Source organism: Lycorma delicatula, chromosome 3 (genome assembly GCF_047948215.1).
Source record: "Lycorma delicatula isolate Av1 chromosome 3, ASM4794821v1, whole genome shotgun sequence".
In the NCBI taxonomy this organism is placed as follows: domain Eukaryota; kingdom Metazoa; phylum Arthropoda; class Insecta; order Hemiptera; family Fulgoridae; genus Lycorma; species Lycorma delicatula.
The window spans coordinates 186443508-186463191 of record NC_134457.1 but is presented as its reverse complement, the minus strand read 5'-3'; the positions used below and the strand labels follow the sequence as shown (position 1 = coordinate 186463191).

The 19684-nt window shown below is 32.1% G+C and overlaps 1 protein-coding gene across 1 annotated transcript in view; it reads right to left on the bottom strand.

The window, feature by feature from the left end:
* The window catches only part of LOC142322288 (protein DOP1 homolog), a 236467-nt gene that overhangs the window by 97962 nt on the left and 118821 nt on the right, over positions 1–19684 (bottom strand). Inside the window, exons 20-24 of the mRNA XM_075361200.1 lie at positions 16976–17097; positions 13442–13607; positions 3256–3381; positions 2691–2930; positions 937–1057 (exon numbers count right to left, since the gene is read on the bottom strand). Of these exons, the coding sequence (XP_075217315.1) occupies positions 937–1057; positions 2691–2930; positions 3256–3381; positions 13442–13607; positions 16976–17097 (775 nt within the window). The remainder of the gene's footprint in view (positions 1–936; positions 1058–2690; positions 2931–3255; positions 3382–13441; positions 13608–16975; positions 17098–19684) is intronic.

The window sequence follows — 19684 nt, the reverse complement described above, 5'->3', positions numbered from 1 at the left end:
ATTTTTTTATGACATTTTCTGTTTTATTAATAAAAATCCATAAACTGGTATTTATTTAATGATTTATTAATTATCTGTAATAAAATATCATTTTAATTCAATAACTGAAAATGAAAAAAATATCAAGATTCTTTTCATCATCAAAGTAAGGGTTTAAGTGATTTACAATTTGGTGAAGTAAAGGAAAAATTCATATAAAAACATATTCTTGATAATTATTTTATCCAAAATATGGTACTTGGAAATAGCACATACAAAAATGGCATAAAGAATGATTTTCTATATTTTTCTACATAAATAAATATGTGTATGTATGTAAGTACAAGTATGTATAAAACCTAAATATTTTTCAATTAAAATAATGAAATGCTTTTATATTTGCTTTTAATAATGCGATGCTTTAATTTGGTGACAATAATTTTTATACAAAATTATGAAAGCTCACAAGTGTTTTCTTTCATTAACTATACTGTAATAATAATAATTTTAGGGATTACCTACACACATATAAATAAAATCTTCTAAATCAATATACAAGAAGTCTAAATAAACTCATAAAGCACAGATAAAATATGCATTAATTTGTTAAGCTCATCTAAAAATCAATATAAAGATAAAAAGGACTTAATAGCAGTACTACACCTGACAAATAGTTAATGTCAGTCATTTTATAAGAATTAATTTTCTGTTAATGTGAAAATAACTTCATATCTCTCTATAGTAAACTAAGGTAAGAAAAATCACTCAAATCAGCAAATACTGACAAACAAAACAATAAGCTCTTGATTAAACTTACAATACAATCAAAGCTAATTAAGTCAGCAAGAAAGTAAAAATAAATAAATAAATGATGAAAAAATAATATAAGAGTTTACAATAAATTAAATATTTAATATATATTAAACATTAATATACAGGAATGAAAAACGTACTTACATTTATCAGGATCTCTGTCTAAAGGAGGTGTTAATTCTTCCTCTTTAACAGCCAAATTACGACGTAACCAAGTGGTTTGTTCTAGACAAGCACCAGCTATTTGAGAGCATGAATCTACCAACTGAAAAGAAAGAAAATTGTTACTGTTTACAGTAAAATCTCAGGTAATGTGAAGCACTGACCTTCGGAACATAGTAAAACTTGATTATTGGAAATATCAAAAGTAAAGTTATTGGGTTACTAATATCTTGAAAGGCAAGTTTACTTAATGGAGCACTAAATTATATTTTTAAAATATTTGACAACACTAAATTGCACAAATAATACTGTAACCTTAACAATACGTTAATTTTTTTAAACTAAGGTACATTTTTAAACTAGTCCACTATATTAATTTGTTTTTTATAAGAATACAGTTATGTATTCTTAAGCAACAAATGAATCAGCATTTACACTATAAGCAGTAAGTTTTTGCCATTAATAGGTAACTGTCTAATGCCATCCATATCTTTCTTCTACTTGTCTAATCAAGCAATGTGGCAGAGAAATTTTCATTTTCATGCCATTGGTGCAGCACCTTTTCCTATAATACTAGTTTAAAAGTTGGTCAGGCTTTTTCATGTATGGAAGAAAACGAATAATACAATGGCTCACTTTTTCAAACTCATTTTCTTTATATGCAGTCTGGATATAATAGCACTTTTTGAAACTTGCTTTTTTGAACACCACAATTTTAACTTGGTTTGATTGCTTCTCCTAACTTATTTGGAAACTTGGGTTACAGCCTTTACGGATTTGAATGTATCAACAAATTTTAGTTAATAGCAATCAAATATGTTTTCTCCCTTTGAACATGTTTTCTTGGGACTCATTTCACATTAAATTTTAATTCACAAAAAAAATGTTGCATTACATTCACTAATATGATAAATTCAGTACACTATAGAACACTCACTGAAGAAAGCAAACATAAAACTATATATATATATATATATATATATTAAATTGTGTTTACAGAATGACATTAGTACAACCCTGTTAAGATAAAGAACAATCTAGTGTCATACCTCATGTCACTGATACCATAATAATAATAATTATTGGAAATTCCATTGATTCAATGTTTACAAAAGATTTTAATAGATTCATTTCCTATAATGTATAGAGGTGTTAAACCTATCAACAACAACAACCTGTCCTGTTAACAACAGGATTTTCTACTGTAACCATGCAATAAAATTCAATTTTAGTTAGGCCTACAAAGTGAAAAGACTGAGAATCAAAATCCAATTTGATGATAAACTATCAAATATGTTTTACAGACATTGAATAAGATGATTTGTTAATAATAAACATTTGTAATTTTTAAGAACTTATGTTTGGATAGTTGAAGCTTGGGTATCCCTGTTTTTTAAGGTGATTACTTTTTAAAAGTGAGTTTTAAAGGCATTAATTGAAAGAAATATTACATCCCTAAAAGTACAAATACTAATATGATGATAAGATGGTGCTAGCTGATTATAAAAAAAATATATTACCTCCCAATATTTATAAGATTTAACTTAATTTATTAATTCATGTAGTCAACCCTTTATACTAAGATGAATAATGTATACATGTGTGATTCATACATTTAAATCCACCCATAAAATTATAGATCAACAGTATTTTAGTTCAACTGTTGGGTAAAAAAAGATTTTTTATAAGGATTATGCAACTTCACAATTAAAATAAAAATATAACATATACTATACCTTAGCTGTAATATCCTGTAGATCTTTTTGATCCTTTTTATCGGCAAGAGCAGGACAACGATGTACAAACTGGCTTAAAACACCGAGTAAAAGAAACTGTGCAGGAGGTGAAAGAGATGGTCCTTCTTTAAGCAAAGCCAATAATGAAGGCCAACTTTCTAATAAAGAAGCTCCAGGTATTAATTGAACATAATGTAAGAATAATTCCAGAGAACTTACTTCTACACTGACAGCTGTTTCCTAAATGTAAAAGAATATATATGTATTAAAACATTATAAAGAAAACCTGCAGCATAAAATTCCATCAATAAATATTTTAAATAGACTTTTTATATACATTTAATGCCAAGTACAACATCTCTGTAATTTTTAACACATGAATTTATGCAAGTGAGCATACACAAACACACAGAGATAATCATGAGATTACAAAGAAATGGATCTTTTTTAAATGTTCATATTTTATCTTTTTATATAAACAACTGAAATTATGTCAATGAACCAATCATAAAATACACAATTTAAATATAGAAAACAAAAGAAAGCTAAAAATGATTAAAAATACCTGATTTAAAGTAGGTTGTTTAACGACCTGATGTAACGTCTGAACTAATGTATCAATTGGCATTGCTTTAATTGCACTTAGGAGCTGTACTAATACTTGTTGTCCCTCACTAGCAACTGGTAGTACCTGACAAAGGTAAAAATAAAATTATTGGTTGTTCATTTATAAGTTATTTATAAAAAATAAGTATTTTTAAAATTTTTTTCACTCATTCACTAAGTGAATTCACTCAGAAACAAACCTAAAAATAATCAGAAGAAACTATGTTACCTAGACACATATAATATTCATCATGTATTTCAAAAAAAGAAAAGGAATGACTTGTGAAGAGGTATATTGTGGAGTAGCAAACATAAATTGCTGACTCATATCTCCAAGTGCTTCTATCTGACATCACAGTGTGGTGAATTGCTTTGCAATATAATGTAAAACAATTTCTCATCATTTGACCTCATGAGACAATCAACAAGATCTCAGTGCTGGAGCAATTTGGTAATGATTTTACCATCTAATGCAATAAATGTGCTTCAGTTTCAACATCAAAACCACACACGTGTATCTCATTATACAATTAAGTTAATCAAAAAATATTTATCATCAGATCAATCTAAAAATGGATTCCAAGGCTTGGAGAGCACTACACAAGTTATTGCAAATACGGATATTTTGGTACTTAGGGTTAATGATTTTCACATTCTTAGTTACACTGTATAGTTCAGCAGTAAGTACACTCGTGATACAAGGCAGACCAAACATATAAGTTCTATCATTGACAATAAATATGCAACCAATGGTATCATTGTATTTTGATCCATTAGTGTATACTACTGCGTTTGGTTATCTTGGAGAGGATGTAGCGAAACATTTGCTGGAAGACAATAGGTGGTGTTGATTCTTTATTGCAGATCGTAAGGTTAAACATAAAATTTATAAAGTTTATTCTCCACGGAGGATATGAGCAGATACATAGGAAAAATAGAAGGTTTGTCAACATTTATAAGGTGCAGCTACAGGTATGAACAGCTACAGGTGGATGGTTTTGGTTTAATGTGGATGGTTTTCATTCCTTCCTAAATTAGGATTCCCAAGCACTGAGTCAAAAGCCAGGTGATTTGGCTGTTCTCTGAGACATTAAAGCCCATCAGGGGTAGGAACAGGGAGTGGGTGGTGACCAGAAGTGTCACAAGGCTGTGACAAGTGTCTTTCCCTACAGGGTTGGGATGTCCTCTGAGACGGGCAAAATAAGATGCTAAAAGCTGGTACTATCTTGGTCCTCACCACAAACAACAAGTAAGCTTATGACAAGGTTTGATCTAAAGGTACCTGTGGCAAGACAAAGGAAAGCAAGATGTATAGCATCCAGCATTTTAAACTAAGGACTTGCATATCTAAAAGTTTGGAACCTTTTTTTTATAATTCTTTGATGTCTTTGATCCAAATAAGGTGGCTATTAAAGAATAAACCTAAAAACATGATGTCAAGAGAGATAGTAATTAGTTCTCTGTTGAGAAAAACTTGTAGAATGGAAGGGTCCCGAAGCCAAGAAAAGATTACACATTTTGTTTTCTTAGGTAAAAAGGTGAAGCTGGAAACCCTGGATCAAGCTTCAAGGCAAGAAATGGTGTTCTGTAGTAGTCTCTCTGCTGTGGCTGTTAAATGAAATGTAATATATATATAGTAAAATCATCAACAAATAATAAAGATGAAACAAGTGGCTACATGCATTTGGTAATACTGTTGATGGTATAGAAAATAAGGTGGTACTTAACACTTCCTTGAGATACTCCATTTTCCAAGATAACGCTATCCAATAAAAAATCTCCAACACGGATACCGAAAGTTCGATCATTTAAGAAACCCCTAATAAATGCAAGCATATTGCCCTTGGCTTCCCATTCTTTGAGGGTTTTAGAATACCACGTCGCCAGGCCATGTCATATCGAAGAAGATAGCAACGAGGCGCTGATAGAGTAGGAAAGAGTTTTGAATAGCTGTTTCCAATGACACTAAATGGTCAATGGAAGATCGCCCTTGTCGGAGACCACACTGTTCTGGACATAAAACTCCAGATGAGGCCTACAGCAAAGGCAAAAGCCAAATTAATCACTGTTGCAAATGTCTACCGAGGCATTTAAATCGGTGGCATCCCAATGAGCCAGGCTTATTACTATGAGATGTAAAAAGTCAGAGGGCGATAGACAACTCCCATTAAAATCCAACAGGGCTAGGAATGGGGGGGAGGAGTGTGACGACCGTAACATCACTAGGTGGGTGTCTTCACCTATGGGGTCAGGATGTTCTGGACATAAAAGGCCATGTCTCTCCAAATACCATGTAAGTCTGCAGTTCACCATTCTCTTTATTACTTTGCATAAAACACTTGTCAAGGATATAGGGCGGTAGCTTGAGAAGCTTGCTTTGTCTTTATCAGGTTTAATTACAATGGCTTCTGACCAGAATGAAGGGAAGACTTGGGAGGAGAATACACTATTATAAATACACAGTAGGTGCAGAGGTGTTGTAGCGCCGAATTAGGAAGGTGTGAGAGCATACTGAAAAAACTGTTGTCAGGCCCAGGGGAAGTGAGATAGGAGATTTTAAGTGTGAGTGTGACAACTCATTGATTGAAAATGGAGCGTTTAATTCACTGACCAAATCAGCAACATTTAACGATAATACTTCCATTTGTAATTTGTACCTCTGAAATTCATTACTGTATGCTGAGGTGAGGGATACCGAACGGAAACAATCTGTCAAGTTACTTGCCACTGCAGACGGTGATGTAAGGAGTTCTCCTTCATGAATAAGACCGAGAACAGATTGTTTCGGTGACCCGCAAATTGTACGGATCTTTTTTCACACAGTAAACGTTGGAGTAGTGCGTGGCATAGTGTTCACGTATTTCGGCATAACTTCCTCTTAGCGTCCAAGAATACTCAACGACATACAGCTCTAGCTCTATGGTATAAATTTAGATTTTCGGTTGTAGGCCTACGGTTACATTTGTGTAATGCCTGCTGCTGATTGATAATAGCATTTTGGCAATCATTCCACCAAGGAACAGAAGGAAATCTAAGATGTCCTTCTGTTCAACAATCCATCTCCGTGGCCTTTTTTCCACTTCACGGTCGACATCAACCCCACATAACGGCCGTGAAGATCACCCTACACAACAGACCAATGAAGACGAGGGAGTAAACTCGATGAGCATACGGAGAGGTCGACGTTGGAGAATGTACCAGATGATAAGGACATGAATGTGTGTGATCCATTATTCTTCATAATTTTATTTGTTTCAATTATTTTTTTTATTTTTTTTTTGACCTGTGTAAATAAAGAATTTGGATAGATTGTTTGGTAATATTTCTAAATTTATATTAAAAAAATAAATGGAAAAACTGTTGTTTTTTTTAGGGAGGATTTATAATTGTTTATGTTATTTTTATTAAATTAGGTGGTCCTAACATAGTGAAATTTTATAGTAGTTGCAATAGCTTAGTTTTACAAGATCACAAATCACCATATAAACAAGATAAACTACCACTCTCATTTTGTCGCGGAAGTTATATCACAGTTCAAATCAATTAGATACATGGTAGCGGTAGCAGATTTATCACCTCGGAAGTTAAGAAAGGTTTCTTTAATTCCATCATGTAAATCTTTTGAATCTTTTTTTTAATCTATGTTCGAGAGTCTAGAAGAACACAAAAGTACCGGAAAAGTTTAGTAGTAGTATCAAAAGGTTTTTCATTAACTTTAACGTACAGGAGATTGATTGTTCACTGCCCGACGGAACCAGTTATATTTTAAAGCTAACGGCACCGTTATATTTTTGGGTTCGAATGAACAACACACTTTTGCTTAGCGATCAATAAATGTAGAAGAACGACGTGTAAACTCACTATGTAAACAAAGAATGCTGTTACCTAGAGAACTCAAATCAAGAAAGCTAGCTAAATTAAACATCTGGATACTTTTGAAATATAATGAGAGTCAATCAAATCAGAAAGCGCCGACTAAGAAAATAAGAAGCTTATAAAATTATAACAAACTTCCTACCAGAAAAACAACACAAAAACCAACACAACGAAAAAAATCCTAACTGATGATAATTCAAAGAAATTATTTTGCAATAACAAGAAGTAAAGTAACCGACAATCTGATATAACATTTCCAAAGTGTGTTAAGATACCCCGATTTACAGGAAGTTTTCTGCTTTAAGCTCTCATTTCCTAAAAGAAAGAAAAAAAGATGAGGGAAAAACTAATATAAAAAATGTTTATAACAATAGAAAAGAGGTAATACAAGAGAGGTAACTGAATTCATTTTGCTTATTTATCCTAAGAATTCCTTCGGAATAACAAAATTAAATTTCAGTTTTCTCGCCGTCAGGGAAATGGAAGAATTATTGATCCGAAAGTAGATTTTTTAATACGTTAACTTCACATGCAACAGTATTCACATATACTGTCAAATAAATACATTAAAGAAAAAATAATAATATTATTATTAAAACTTACAGCTTGAATTAAGTGATACTTCTTGAAAATTAATAAAGGAAAGAAATACGAATTATTTTTTTAATCACGATGAACCGACTGGTAACTAATACTGATGATTGAATCAACTGCTGATTGTTACTCAGCACTTGTGACACAAAGAATATTCATTCAATCGACTGTAAAATAGTTACATAATACGTAGATCACATCATGATTCAATTTGTTCTCAGTGATGATTTCTTTTCGTAGGTGGAAAGGTTATTCAAATTATAATAAAACAATTGAAATTGCTACCACCTAAGTTTGTATCGTTTAATACAGCGCCATATACAATTACATACCATATCCCTATTCCATTCATGTAACAGGACCTAGTACACAAAGTAACACATTTCACGGAAGAGTGACACCATTTAATAGTACACAACGTAGCTATAAACCAGACTTTATTTCAGTTCATATTTATGTACAATTATTTAACTAGTTTTGATAAATACATGTTTTTTTCTACATATGAAAAAAATTTTTTCTTTAACAATCCACCGGTATAATAAATTAATCCAGTTATTAGAAAACTAGCATTTCAAAACATAAAAAAAATTAAATGTCAAATAAAATAGTAAAAGAAATTAAAAGTAGATTTAATTTAAGTGTGTGTGTGTTGCATTTAAGTGCACACACACACACACACACACACACACACACACACACACACACACACACACACACACACACACACATTAATTTAGTAAAAGAGTATCAGAAGAATGTAACATTTTGTTAATTAACGAATCATTATTTGTTTTTTTCGTTATATTAAAAGACGTATTTGATGATTGACTTTTTTCTATACCAGCATTTCAGACAAAAAAGTAACATAATTAAAATCACGCTGGAAACGTAAAAACATATCGAAAAAATTAGCTAAACATTTTGACCCGAATAAATGAATTCAAATAAAGCATTCCAATCGTACTTTAAATTACAGTAAATTATAACTAGATGCGTTTTCAAATTATTTTCTTCGGAATTCACATTGAGAACCTGCCAAAAGTAATCAGATTTACATTTAATTACACACACATAAATGTATTATTATTAAGTTATCAAATGAAAAATTTCGATAACTAGAAGCTAGCCATACGAAGTATCTGATTTAGTGTCAGGATTTTATTAACTGACGGAGATATAAGTTACATAGCTTTATCCTGGACCCGTGATTCTCGGAACTGTAAGCAATATACTGCATGATCTATACTTGCATTAACGCTGCCTTTAATGGCTAAAACTATTAAGTACATGCGTCTTAAATTCCCTGTCCAGTCAAGATAAAAAAAAAAAATAATAAGCTGGGTAATAAACTCAATATGAATTTAAACTCGTGTTAAAAAAACCAACAAGCATAATAGTGGCTAACAGCAGCGTGCTGTGTTGCATTATACATAACTAATTGTTCAACTAGTAGACTACTAGTACTTAACTCTTTGAACAGTAGATCTCACTCATTTTATTCTGAAGTTAATTATTCTGAACCCTACAACGAAATTCAATAAATAATGACCAGAATGAAGGGAAGAATTGGGAGGAGAATACACTATTATAAATACACAGTAGGTGCAGAGGTGTTGTAGTGCCGAATTAGGAAGGTGCGAGAGCATACTGAAACAAATGTTGTCAGGCCCAGGGGAAGTGAGATAGGAGATTTTAAGTGTGTGTGTGACAACTCATTGATTGAAAATGGAGCGTTTAATTCACTGACCAAATCACCAACATTTAACGATAATACTTCCATTTGTAATTTGTACCTCTGAAATTCATTACTGTATGTTGAGGTGAGGGATACCGAACGGAAACAATCTGCCAAGTTACTTGCCACTGCAGACGGTGATGTAAGGAGTTCTCCTTCATGAATAAGACCGAGAACAGATTGTTTCGATGACCCGCAAATTGTACGGATCGTTTTTCATACAGTAAACGTTGGAGTAGTGCGTGGCATAGTGTTCACATATTTCAGCATGACTTCCTCTTAGCGTCCAAGAATACTCAACGACATACAGCTCTAGCTCTATGGTATAAATTTAGATTTTCGGTTGTAGGCCTACGGTTACATTTGTGTAATGCCTGCTGCTGATTGATAATAGCATTTTGGCAATCATTCCACCAAGGAACAGAAGGACATCTAAGATTTCCCGATGTTTGTAGGATATATCTATTAGCTTTCTCAAGTATCATGGATGTAAAAGGTGAAAGTTGATCACAGAGATCTATTCCATCACCATAATGTATTGGAAAGGAGAAGGTAACCGTTCCAGTCCGCCTTTTCAACAATCCATCTCCATGGCCTTTCCTTCACCTCACAGTCGACTCCAAAAGCAATAATAATTGGCCTGTGATCACCACCATGAAAGTTGTCACAAACTGACCAATTTAGACGAGAGAGTAAACTCTGTGAGCATACAAAGAGGTCGATGTTGGACAATGTACCAGATGATAAGGACCTGAATGTGTATGATCCATCCATCATTCAATATACAAAGGTTCAAGTCTTGTCTCACTCAGTTTATCATATTTCCTCGATAGAAGCAGAAAGATGATCCCCAGGAAATATGGTGGGCATTAAAGTCTCCTAATATTAATGACAGTGATGGGATTTGGGTGAGGAATTTGACATTTCTAGAGTATTGAACTCAAGTTCGGTGAGAGATATATAAATTGCATATATGCAATTTGAAGGAGATAGAAACCTTCACAGCAACAGCAGGAATACGGCTAGTGGTATCCTTGTGACCGACACCTCATTCCACATAAAAATAACTACTCCACCACTCTCTCTACTATCTACTAGACAGTCGTATCTCTCACAAAAATAGCTTCTGAGTGTTACTGCATCTTGTTGTAGAAGGTGTGTTTCTTGGAAGCACATGATTACTGGTTCATGTGCGGACATCAATACTCTTATCATCTTCAATACAGGAGCGAAGACCTCTAGTGTTCTACTGAATAATGTTAATAAATAAAGGCATAGATACAAAATTGCAGGAAACTATATAAAAATTTAGTTGTATGTGATCCCAGTTTTTCTTTTTTGTAATTTTAATTTTAAAAAACTTTGATATCCTGGGATCAGGCAGTGCCTCAACCATATCCTCCAGTATATGAGGTGATGGAGGAAGAGATTTTGAAGGATGGGAAGTCATAGATGATATCCCAGAGAGGATGGTTGTGTGGGCTCCCTTAACAGGGAGCTTGTTAGATGGCTTACCACCAACTGTATTTACTCCTGCCTATATAGATAAAACTTTGGAGACAGGAACTTTCACAGGGATTGCACTGTTGGTTTCTGCAACTAACAACTTTCTGTTCATCTTAGTCAGCTCTGAAATGGTGGCTGTAAGTGAAGCAACTTGATCAGATAATATCTGACAAGTTTTTTTTAACTTACTGCAGTATCTGCACTGCTGATTAGCTATATTTGTAGGAGCTTGCTTTGATGTAGCAGTGGCAAAAGATACATCTGGTTTAATCAGGTTCCGTGAGTTAATTGTCTTTTTATATTCTCTGTGTGCAGCCAGAATAAAATAGCTTCTATTCGGTAGATTCTGAGAATTGCCTTTTCTTCTTTGAAAGTTGGGTAATCTCAGGAGTGGGCTGTATGTGAACCACTGCAGTTCGTACATTTTTCATCTTTTTGGCAGTTGGTATCATTGTGACCTTCCTTAACACACCGAGTACAGATCACCATTTTCAAGCAAGATGTTGTAGTGTGAACATATCCCTGGCATCTGAAACATCACCATCTGTTGGATACGAATGGTCGTACCTGAACCGACAGGTAACCCACTTTAATCTTCTTTGGTGGAGCCAGGAGGAATGTCAGTATAAGAGAAGGTGTTGGTCTTCCATTTTGCTCTGCAGTTTCATTATACTCTTTACTTCTACAACATCTTGGGGACAAAGCTCATTAGCTACTTCAGTGATATCCATATCTAAAAGGTCTCGGCAAAAAATTACTCCCCTGCTCGTATTTAGACTTTTGTAGCACTCTGCACTGATATTTATACCACCCACATTATGGAAACTTAAGATAGATCAACTCTGTCATTAAATGTTTCAATCAAAATTGATCCGTCTTGCAATTTTCTAATGCTCTTCAAGGAACCATTTGAAGTTGCTATAACTTTGTTTATCAAGATAGGCAAGACACCTTTTGGGGGACCCACCTTCCTGATTATTGTGGAGAATAATGAATCGGATGTTTTTATATTTAGGATTTAATGCATCAGAATTTAATGCACTATCTTCTGCATGACTATTATCCTCATCAGATAATGCTGAACAAGGCCTTTTCAGAAGACTAGAGTTGGTGATTTTTTTCAGATGGACCACCACCATCATAGAAATTATGTGAGGACTTGAAATTTTGACTACTGGTGATATAACGGACCACACCAACAGAGTGCATACGTACTGGAGCTAGAGCTAAATACAAATGGGTTCGCCCAGGTGCCCAGAGGACATCATTTGAGAATCACCCATGGGTGAGGACTCTACTACGTAGAGTCATTCACCCATCAGCACAATAGTTTCCACCTTGGGTTATTGTTGCATTTCATAAGATGTCAAATACTACCATGTGTAAATGCAAGAAGAAACAGTGCAGGAAGTTATGTAATTGTGTAAGGATATATGTTGTAATTTGTGTAGAGTTCTTGGTGTAGTTTGAGTGTATAGTATAAAGTGTTCTGCAGCTCTGGGTGTAGCCGGAAGAAAAACTGCAGGGGATAGGGCCATGGGAATGCCGATCCCTAAAGTCTTAAAAAATAAGACCCCCTGTTGGGGAGTTACTGCTTGACTAATGCGATGACTACTTAGTGAATGAAGCACTGATTTAAGGTTCTGTTTACCTCCAAGCTAGTGGGCCAATCACTGAGAAACTACCATTGTTGTCTACTCTCTAGAATAGTCATTTACATATGAATGATGCGGTCACTTTTTTCTCTCCTAAGGCTGGACCCAAATTTCTGTATAACTCAGCCTTGGAGGGTGCCATTTGCCTCAAACCAGACAGGTGGCCATGACAGGCGGCCCGGTTATACTGTTCCCAGCGCACCACCTAAACAGCCAGGATTAGGTCTAACATTGCTTGGCCTCAGTTAGGGAGACCCTCAAAGGAGTCCCCTCACCAGGACTACGGTCTTTTTCATGCCTGGCCTCTAACAAGGGACCCCAAGAGGATCCCCCACCGAAAGCGAATGTCACTTAGAAAAAAACAATTCTACATCAAAGTAACATATGAACTTGAATAAACTTTGCATATAACTTAGTAACATTGTCTGTTTGTATAACAAACAGACAATAATGGCAGTCATTTAGCAATCATTATATTCATTTGAAAAAAAAAACACGTTTATTGTGACTGACAATTCTTCTTCTGATGCAAACCTAGATTATATCACTAATTCACAAGTAGAATTTGGCCACAGATATAAGGGAAAAAATACATTTCATGCTTTCTTAATTTTCTGACAACAGATATCAACCAAATTTTCATGGATAATATATTTTAAAGAAAAATAGCATTTTAAAATGTATCAATTTACATTATGAAATGATTGAAATAAAAACTCTCACTTCAGCCAACATCACAGTAACACAGAACAATAAGCAACTAAAAATTCACATACTGATTGCGTAGATGTGCTAAGTGCAGATGATGGTCTGCGTTCACGCCAAACAACTGCAACAGCAGCAAGAAAGCTGTTACCATGGTGCAATGCAATTGGACTCAAAAATTCCAACAACTGTTGTCTAACAACACGCGGACTTCCTGACTCAACATTCTCACTTTCTCTGAAAAAAAAAAAACAGACATATTTTAATATATGTGAAGAAATACAAGCCATAATTTGCATAAAAAATGTATGTGATAAAAAACAGATTACATAAAACTAAACAGTATTAGGCTACATAAAATAATTAGAAGAGATTATTTAAAATTACAAATAAATTTAATAATAGAAATTTTGAATTGAATATATTTCCATACACTTGAAAATGAAAACAGCCCACTGTGAAAAAATCATTTATTTAAATGAAACTTTTAAGAGATTTACTTTTATCAACAAACTGATAAGATGTCTACCAATGCAGAAATATTTTCATAATATTACCACATCTTCATATAATTATTTTTAATATTACATATTCACAGTTAAGTTAAAAACTGCACTTATAAATTATTCACTTATGAAACACCTAATTCACAGAATGAATTATTCGTTTTTATTTTCAGTTTATAAAATAAGTACCAATATAATAGTTTGATATCTTTAACAGTATACAGATTTAAATAAATCAGTTTCTTTATTAGCTAACAATTGTTGGCTCATTTTACACTTATGAATTAATTTATGAATATGTTTCTAATTTACTATTATTATTAACAATTGCAAGTCATGTTTCTACCTTATATTCTTTATTTTATTTGGGGTTATACTTAACATGTTCAGTTAAATTACATAATATTGAATTTTTTTTTTATGTATATGTTCGGAAAAACTTTGGTTTAAATGATTTATTTGCTTTGCACTATAAACAGTCATCACATCACATCAGATAATATGGTTAGATTACACATATGTTGTTTAATGAGTGGAAAGTCTTTTACCATTGCAAAAGTATACTACCTGAGTTACTTTAAATTCATTCCTTGACTTACAAAAAAAAAATGAGCTGGTGTTTAAAATAGTTACTTCCTTTACTGCAAGGAAAAAAGAGCATAGATGACAGCACATAAGATATAAATAACATTATCATGAGATAACTTTTTTCAAAACAATGACTACTTTATCACAATTAAACATGAGTATGTTGTTATTATAACTAATTTACTACATGTTTTAATTATTGTAAATATTCAGGATGATTCAGGAGGGAAGGGAAATAATTTGGGAACTGATTCTAGAGCTTGAAATAACGAAAAAAGTTCATACAAATAAATAACTGTCAACGCTTTGTTATCATATTACAGCTAGTGAAAAATTTCATCCGGATTTCCATTCCCCTGGTGAAAAGAGGTCATACTAAAATTTTTAAGGTATTAAAAGGATAAATTTTTAGGTTTCTTATGGTTTTTGATTGAAAAATCAAATAAAATAGGTTCCAGAACTGCATTGTAACTTTCATGATATCCAATGTAAAACAGAAAAATCTGGTGATTAAAAACACATTTTTTAGGTTTGAAGTACAATAAGTTTGTTAAACGACTAATAAATGCATAAATTCTATTATCAAAACTTCTAGAGAATTTAATTCTGAGAAAATTAATGTAATAATAAGTATATGAGGAAAAAAAAAAATCAACATTTATTATTAAAAACAAAGCAGAAAAATGTTTTTTTTTTTGTCTCCAGTCATTTGACTGGTTGATACAACTCTCCAAGATTCCCTACCTACTGCCAGTCATTTCATTTCAATACACTCCCTACATCCCCAACAATTTGTTTTACATATTCCAAACATTGCCTGCTTGCACAATTTTTCCCATCTACCTGTCCCTCCAACATCAAAGTGTCTATTCCAGGATGTCTTAAGATGTGGCCTACATCTTTCTCTTATTTTAGTTAAATTTCTCCAAATGCTTCTTTCTTCAATAATTTGCTGCAACACCTCTTCATTTGTCACTTTATCCACCAATCTGATTTTTAACATTCTCCTATAGCATTTCAAAAGCTTCTAATCTTTTCATGTTAAGTACTCAGATCATACAAGTTTCATTTCCACATAAAACTATGCTCCAAACATATACTTTCAAAAATGTTTTCCTGCTGTATAAATTAATTTTTGGTGAAGCAAATTATATCTGTAATGTTTGGCATTTTATATCACTCCTGCTTCATCCATCTTTAGTAATTCTACTTCCCGAATAACAAAATTCTTCTACCTCCATAGTCTTTTTCATTCTATTTTTATATTCAGGGGTCTACCTACTTCATTTCAACTACATTTCATTACTTTCATTTTGTTCTTGTTTATTTTCATGGGGTAGTTCTTGCATAGGACTTCATCCATACCATTCATTGTTTCTTCTAAATCTTTTTTACTTTCAGCTAGAATTACTATATCATCAGCAAATTGTAGCAACTCTATCTTTCCACCTTGCACTGTTACTCTGGATTTAAATTTTTCATTAACATCATTAATTGCTTGTTTTATGTAAAGATTAAAAAGTAACAGAAATAGGGAACATCCTTGTTGGACTCCCATTTTTATTACGACTTCTCTCTTATGTTCTTTGATTATTACTGTTACAGTTTGGTTCTTGTAAACATTAGCAATTGTTCTTTTATCTCTATACTAGAATCCTAAATTTGTTAAAATGCTGAAAAGTTTATTCCGGTCTATGTTATCAGATGCCTTTTCTAAGTCTGCCAAGTATGTTGGTTTGTTTTTCTTTAATCTTCCTTCTACTATTAATCTGAGCACTAAAATTGCTTCCCTTGTCCCTATACGTTTCCTGAAACCAAATTGGTCTTCTCCTAACACTTCTTCCACTCTCCTCTCAATTCTTCTGTACAGAATTCTAGTTAAAATTTTTGATGCGCAAGTAGTTAGGCTAATTGTTCTGTATTCTTTACATTTATCTGCTCCTGCTTTCTTTGGTATCATGACAATAACACTCTTTCTGAAATCTGACGGAACTTCCCCCTTTTCATAAATATTACACAGCAGTTTATATAATTTATCATTTCATCACCTGAACTGTGTAGTAATTCTGCAGGTATGCCGTCTATCTCAGGAGCCTTTCTTCCATTCAAATCTTAATGCTCTATTATATTGAGATCATTTTAGTATTGTATCTCCCTTTTCATCCTTTTTGACTTCCTCTTCTTCCTCTATAACACCAGTTTCTAATTTATTTCCTCCATATAACTTTAATATATTCTACTCACCTATCAACCTTTTATTTCATATTATGAGGCAAATTCATAAAGTACAGGCTGTTGGCTTATTTTAAATATCAGTGGGTCTGAACTCAGTTTCACCCATGCAGAGCCATCTATCGGCTATTTTCACAGCCATTGCAGCTGTTGTTTTGATTCACAACAACTATTATTATTGAAAATAATAAAATAACATAACCTAAGACAAGAAGGTACAAAACATAGTGTGAAATATAAAGGTAGGTAACAAAATATACTATTTAGTGTAAAAATAACCTGTCTTTAGTGGAAACAAGAGCTTGCCATAAAACCGCAACACTAGCAATCACACGAGGTAAACTGCCCAATACAGCCTTTCTTGCATTATGTGGACTATGTCGTTCTTTAATTTGTTCTTGCTGTAACATGCAAATTCACACATTTAAACATCAAAAAGTTTAGTCTTCAGTATTCTTCTTTAATATATTAAAAATAAACAAAATAAGGATCAACACTAAACAAGAGAATAAGAATAGAATACGTATACAACAGCCCAATTATAATAGAATATGAGATGTCTACTTTACTAGTTATATGAAAATAATATATTATAACCTAATTAAACACCTTCATACATAACTAGCTTTTGAAAGCACATGATGAATAAGAAAAGAGAAAAAAATCAAAAAACTTTAAATTTTAAGTGCTACAAAAGGTTTGTCCAAAAGTACAGGTCCCCAAATCCAAAGAGCTATGCTATCTTTTATTACCAAACATACTAATTTAGACATTTCTAAAATATTATTCTAATTGGTAAAAACACAAACACTAATTTAAATATTCAATATAGATTGATGTTCAGCCCTTACTTTGAACAAAGATACTCATTTCAGCAATAAAAAACATGGTTTCAGCGATTCTTTTTAAAATCACCAGCTATTAATCAATCAATATTTAAAAATCTTTGGATGAAATATTATAATGTAATTTGTGTCAATAAGTAAATATACTAACATTACTGGAGATTGTATAATACCATATCCATCAAAATTTCTTTGTTTAAAATATAGTGTTCACATAAAACCAGTAGAAGAGCATTTACTGTATTCTACAATATTCATCTTTAATACCACAGCAGATTAAAGACAAAATGATTTTAACTAAAATTAGGAATATAATAAATAATTTAATAATTGAAATATATTAATAATTTATGGCTAAAAAAATTCTTCATAAATAAAAAACTTTTGGAATGTTTTTTTATTTACATATCTTTTTGAAATCATCTCACACTTTCTTATGCGTGAATATGTCTGCATATAATGTACACCTCCAGTTCTATAATACTGGAACACCTTATAATAGTATACTAATTATTTTCTACAGAAGTAGCTATCTTGAATAGTCTTGTCCTTGTTTCTAGTAGTAACTTATACAACTTTCGTTGCAGCATCTGCTTATTGCATTGGAACCCACTTCCCATGAGTCTCATTTGTTCATGTTGTGATCATCTTTGAATATATAGTTTTAGTAAAACATAATCTATGATCTTCAAAACTTGCATATTTATTTTGTATGAGGGAAAGTTTACTTTTTAAAATATAATGCTTATAAAGTAAAATGATTATTCTATTTCATTTACACTATACATTTTGAAATCCTACTAAAATGTTTTATGACTTTTACAGCTTTAACTGACAAGCCGATCTATATTACATCAGTTTCTTATTGTTCAATAAAATTTGATCAACTACTCCTTTCTATAAATTATTTTTAAATTCTTTTAATTCCTTAACAAGTGCACCAATTTTCAAAAGTCAAGTTTCATTTTCTTCTGAGGTCTACTATACCATAATTTGATTACAATTCAGAATTTGTGTTTTTAGGATGTTTAATTTTTTCTATTGGAAAAAGAAACTAAGAGCTAATGATTTTTATGTTATACTGATTTTTACCACAGTAACAATTTAGTCTGTATGACTTTGAGTCCTTATTTTTATGAAAATAGCTATTTAATTAAGGTTTTATATACATTTTTTAACATCTAAGTTGATTTTTAAATCTTTTCAAATTTTTTAGTAATATTAAGTAAATGTTTTAATGAGATAAAAACATTATTAATATATTTTTTTATTTTTATATCACTTCTTATCTAATTACTGATGATAAACTCTTAAAAAGTAATTTCTGTAATCATTTACAGTAATGAATTGATTATTCTGAATCATTGATAAATGCTAAATTTTTTAATTTTACTATTATTATATTTTATTTTTGTCCATGTAGGGCAACTATATCATCTAAAATGGGAATATTTGTATATTTTGGTATATTTATTTCTCTAATTTAAACAATGTAATTTTTATTCTAGATATGATAGTTTCCAATTTAAAATTTTTACAAATCCTTCAGTTTCCCTTGCTTTCTCAGGCGGCAGAAGTCCAATTATCATGAAGTACAGTCCATTCCAATCTCCAGAAGGAATTCACACACAAAAGAGTGAAAATTCATCTCCAGCCTGGTCTGGAGATGAATTATCAGTTTTAAACTGTATATTTTTTACTGTGCAAAGTAATTTTAAAATATATTTTCTAATACAATAAGTAAGTACAATATTGTAATGGGTAGAGAAGCTTCCACAAAGGAAAGAGAAAAAATAAATAAAGAAGAATATAGAAGTTATAACAAAAGGATTCTTCCTAGAAAAGAACTTACAGAAAAGCGTAGAGGATGTAGACAATAAAAATTATTATGCTTGAAAAATCAAAAGGGCAGGTCAGGTACTGGTTCTGCAAGCCAGGAGGTATAAATACTGCCAGGGACTAGCAGAGAGACAGTTTGTGTTTTCCAAGTTTGAGTTCTGTGAAGAGTGTGATAAAAGCGATAACGGTAAGTGTTTGGTAACAATGAGTGAAGAATGATGCATCATAAGTATTCAATTTTGGGCAAGGGTTGAAAACAGGAAGCTGTTCGGTGAGTTATTTGTGAACAGGAGTGAAAGTGCCA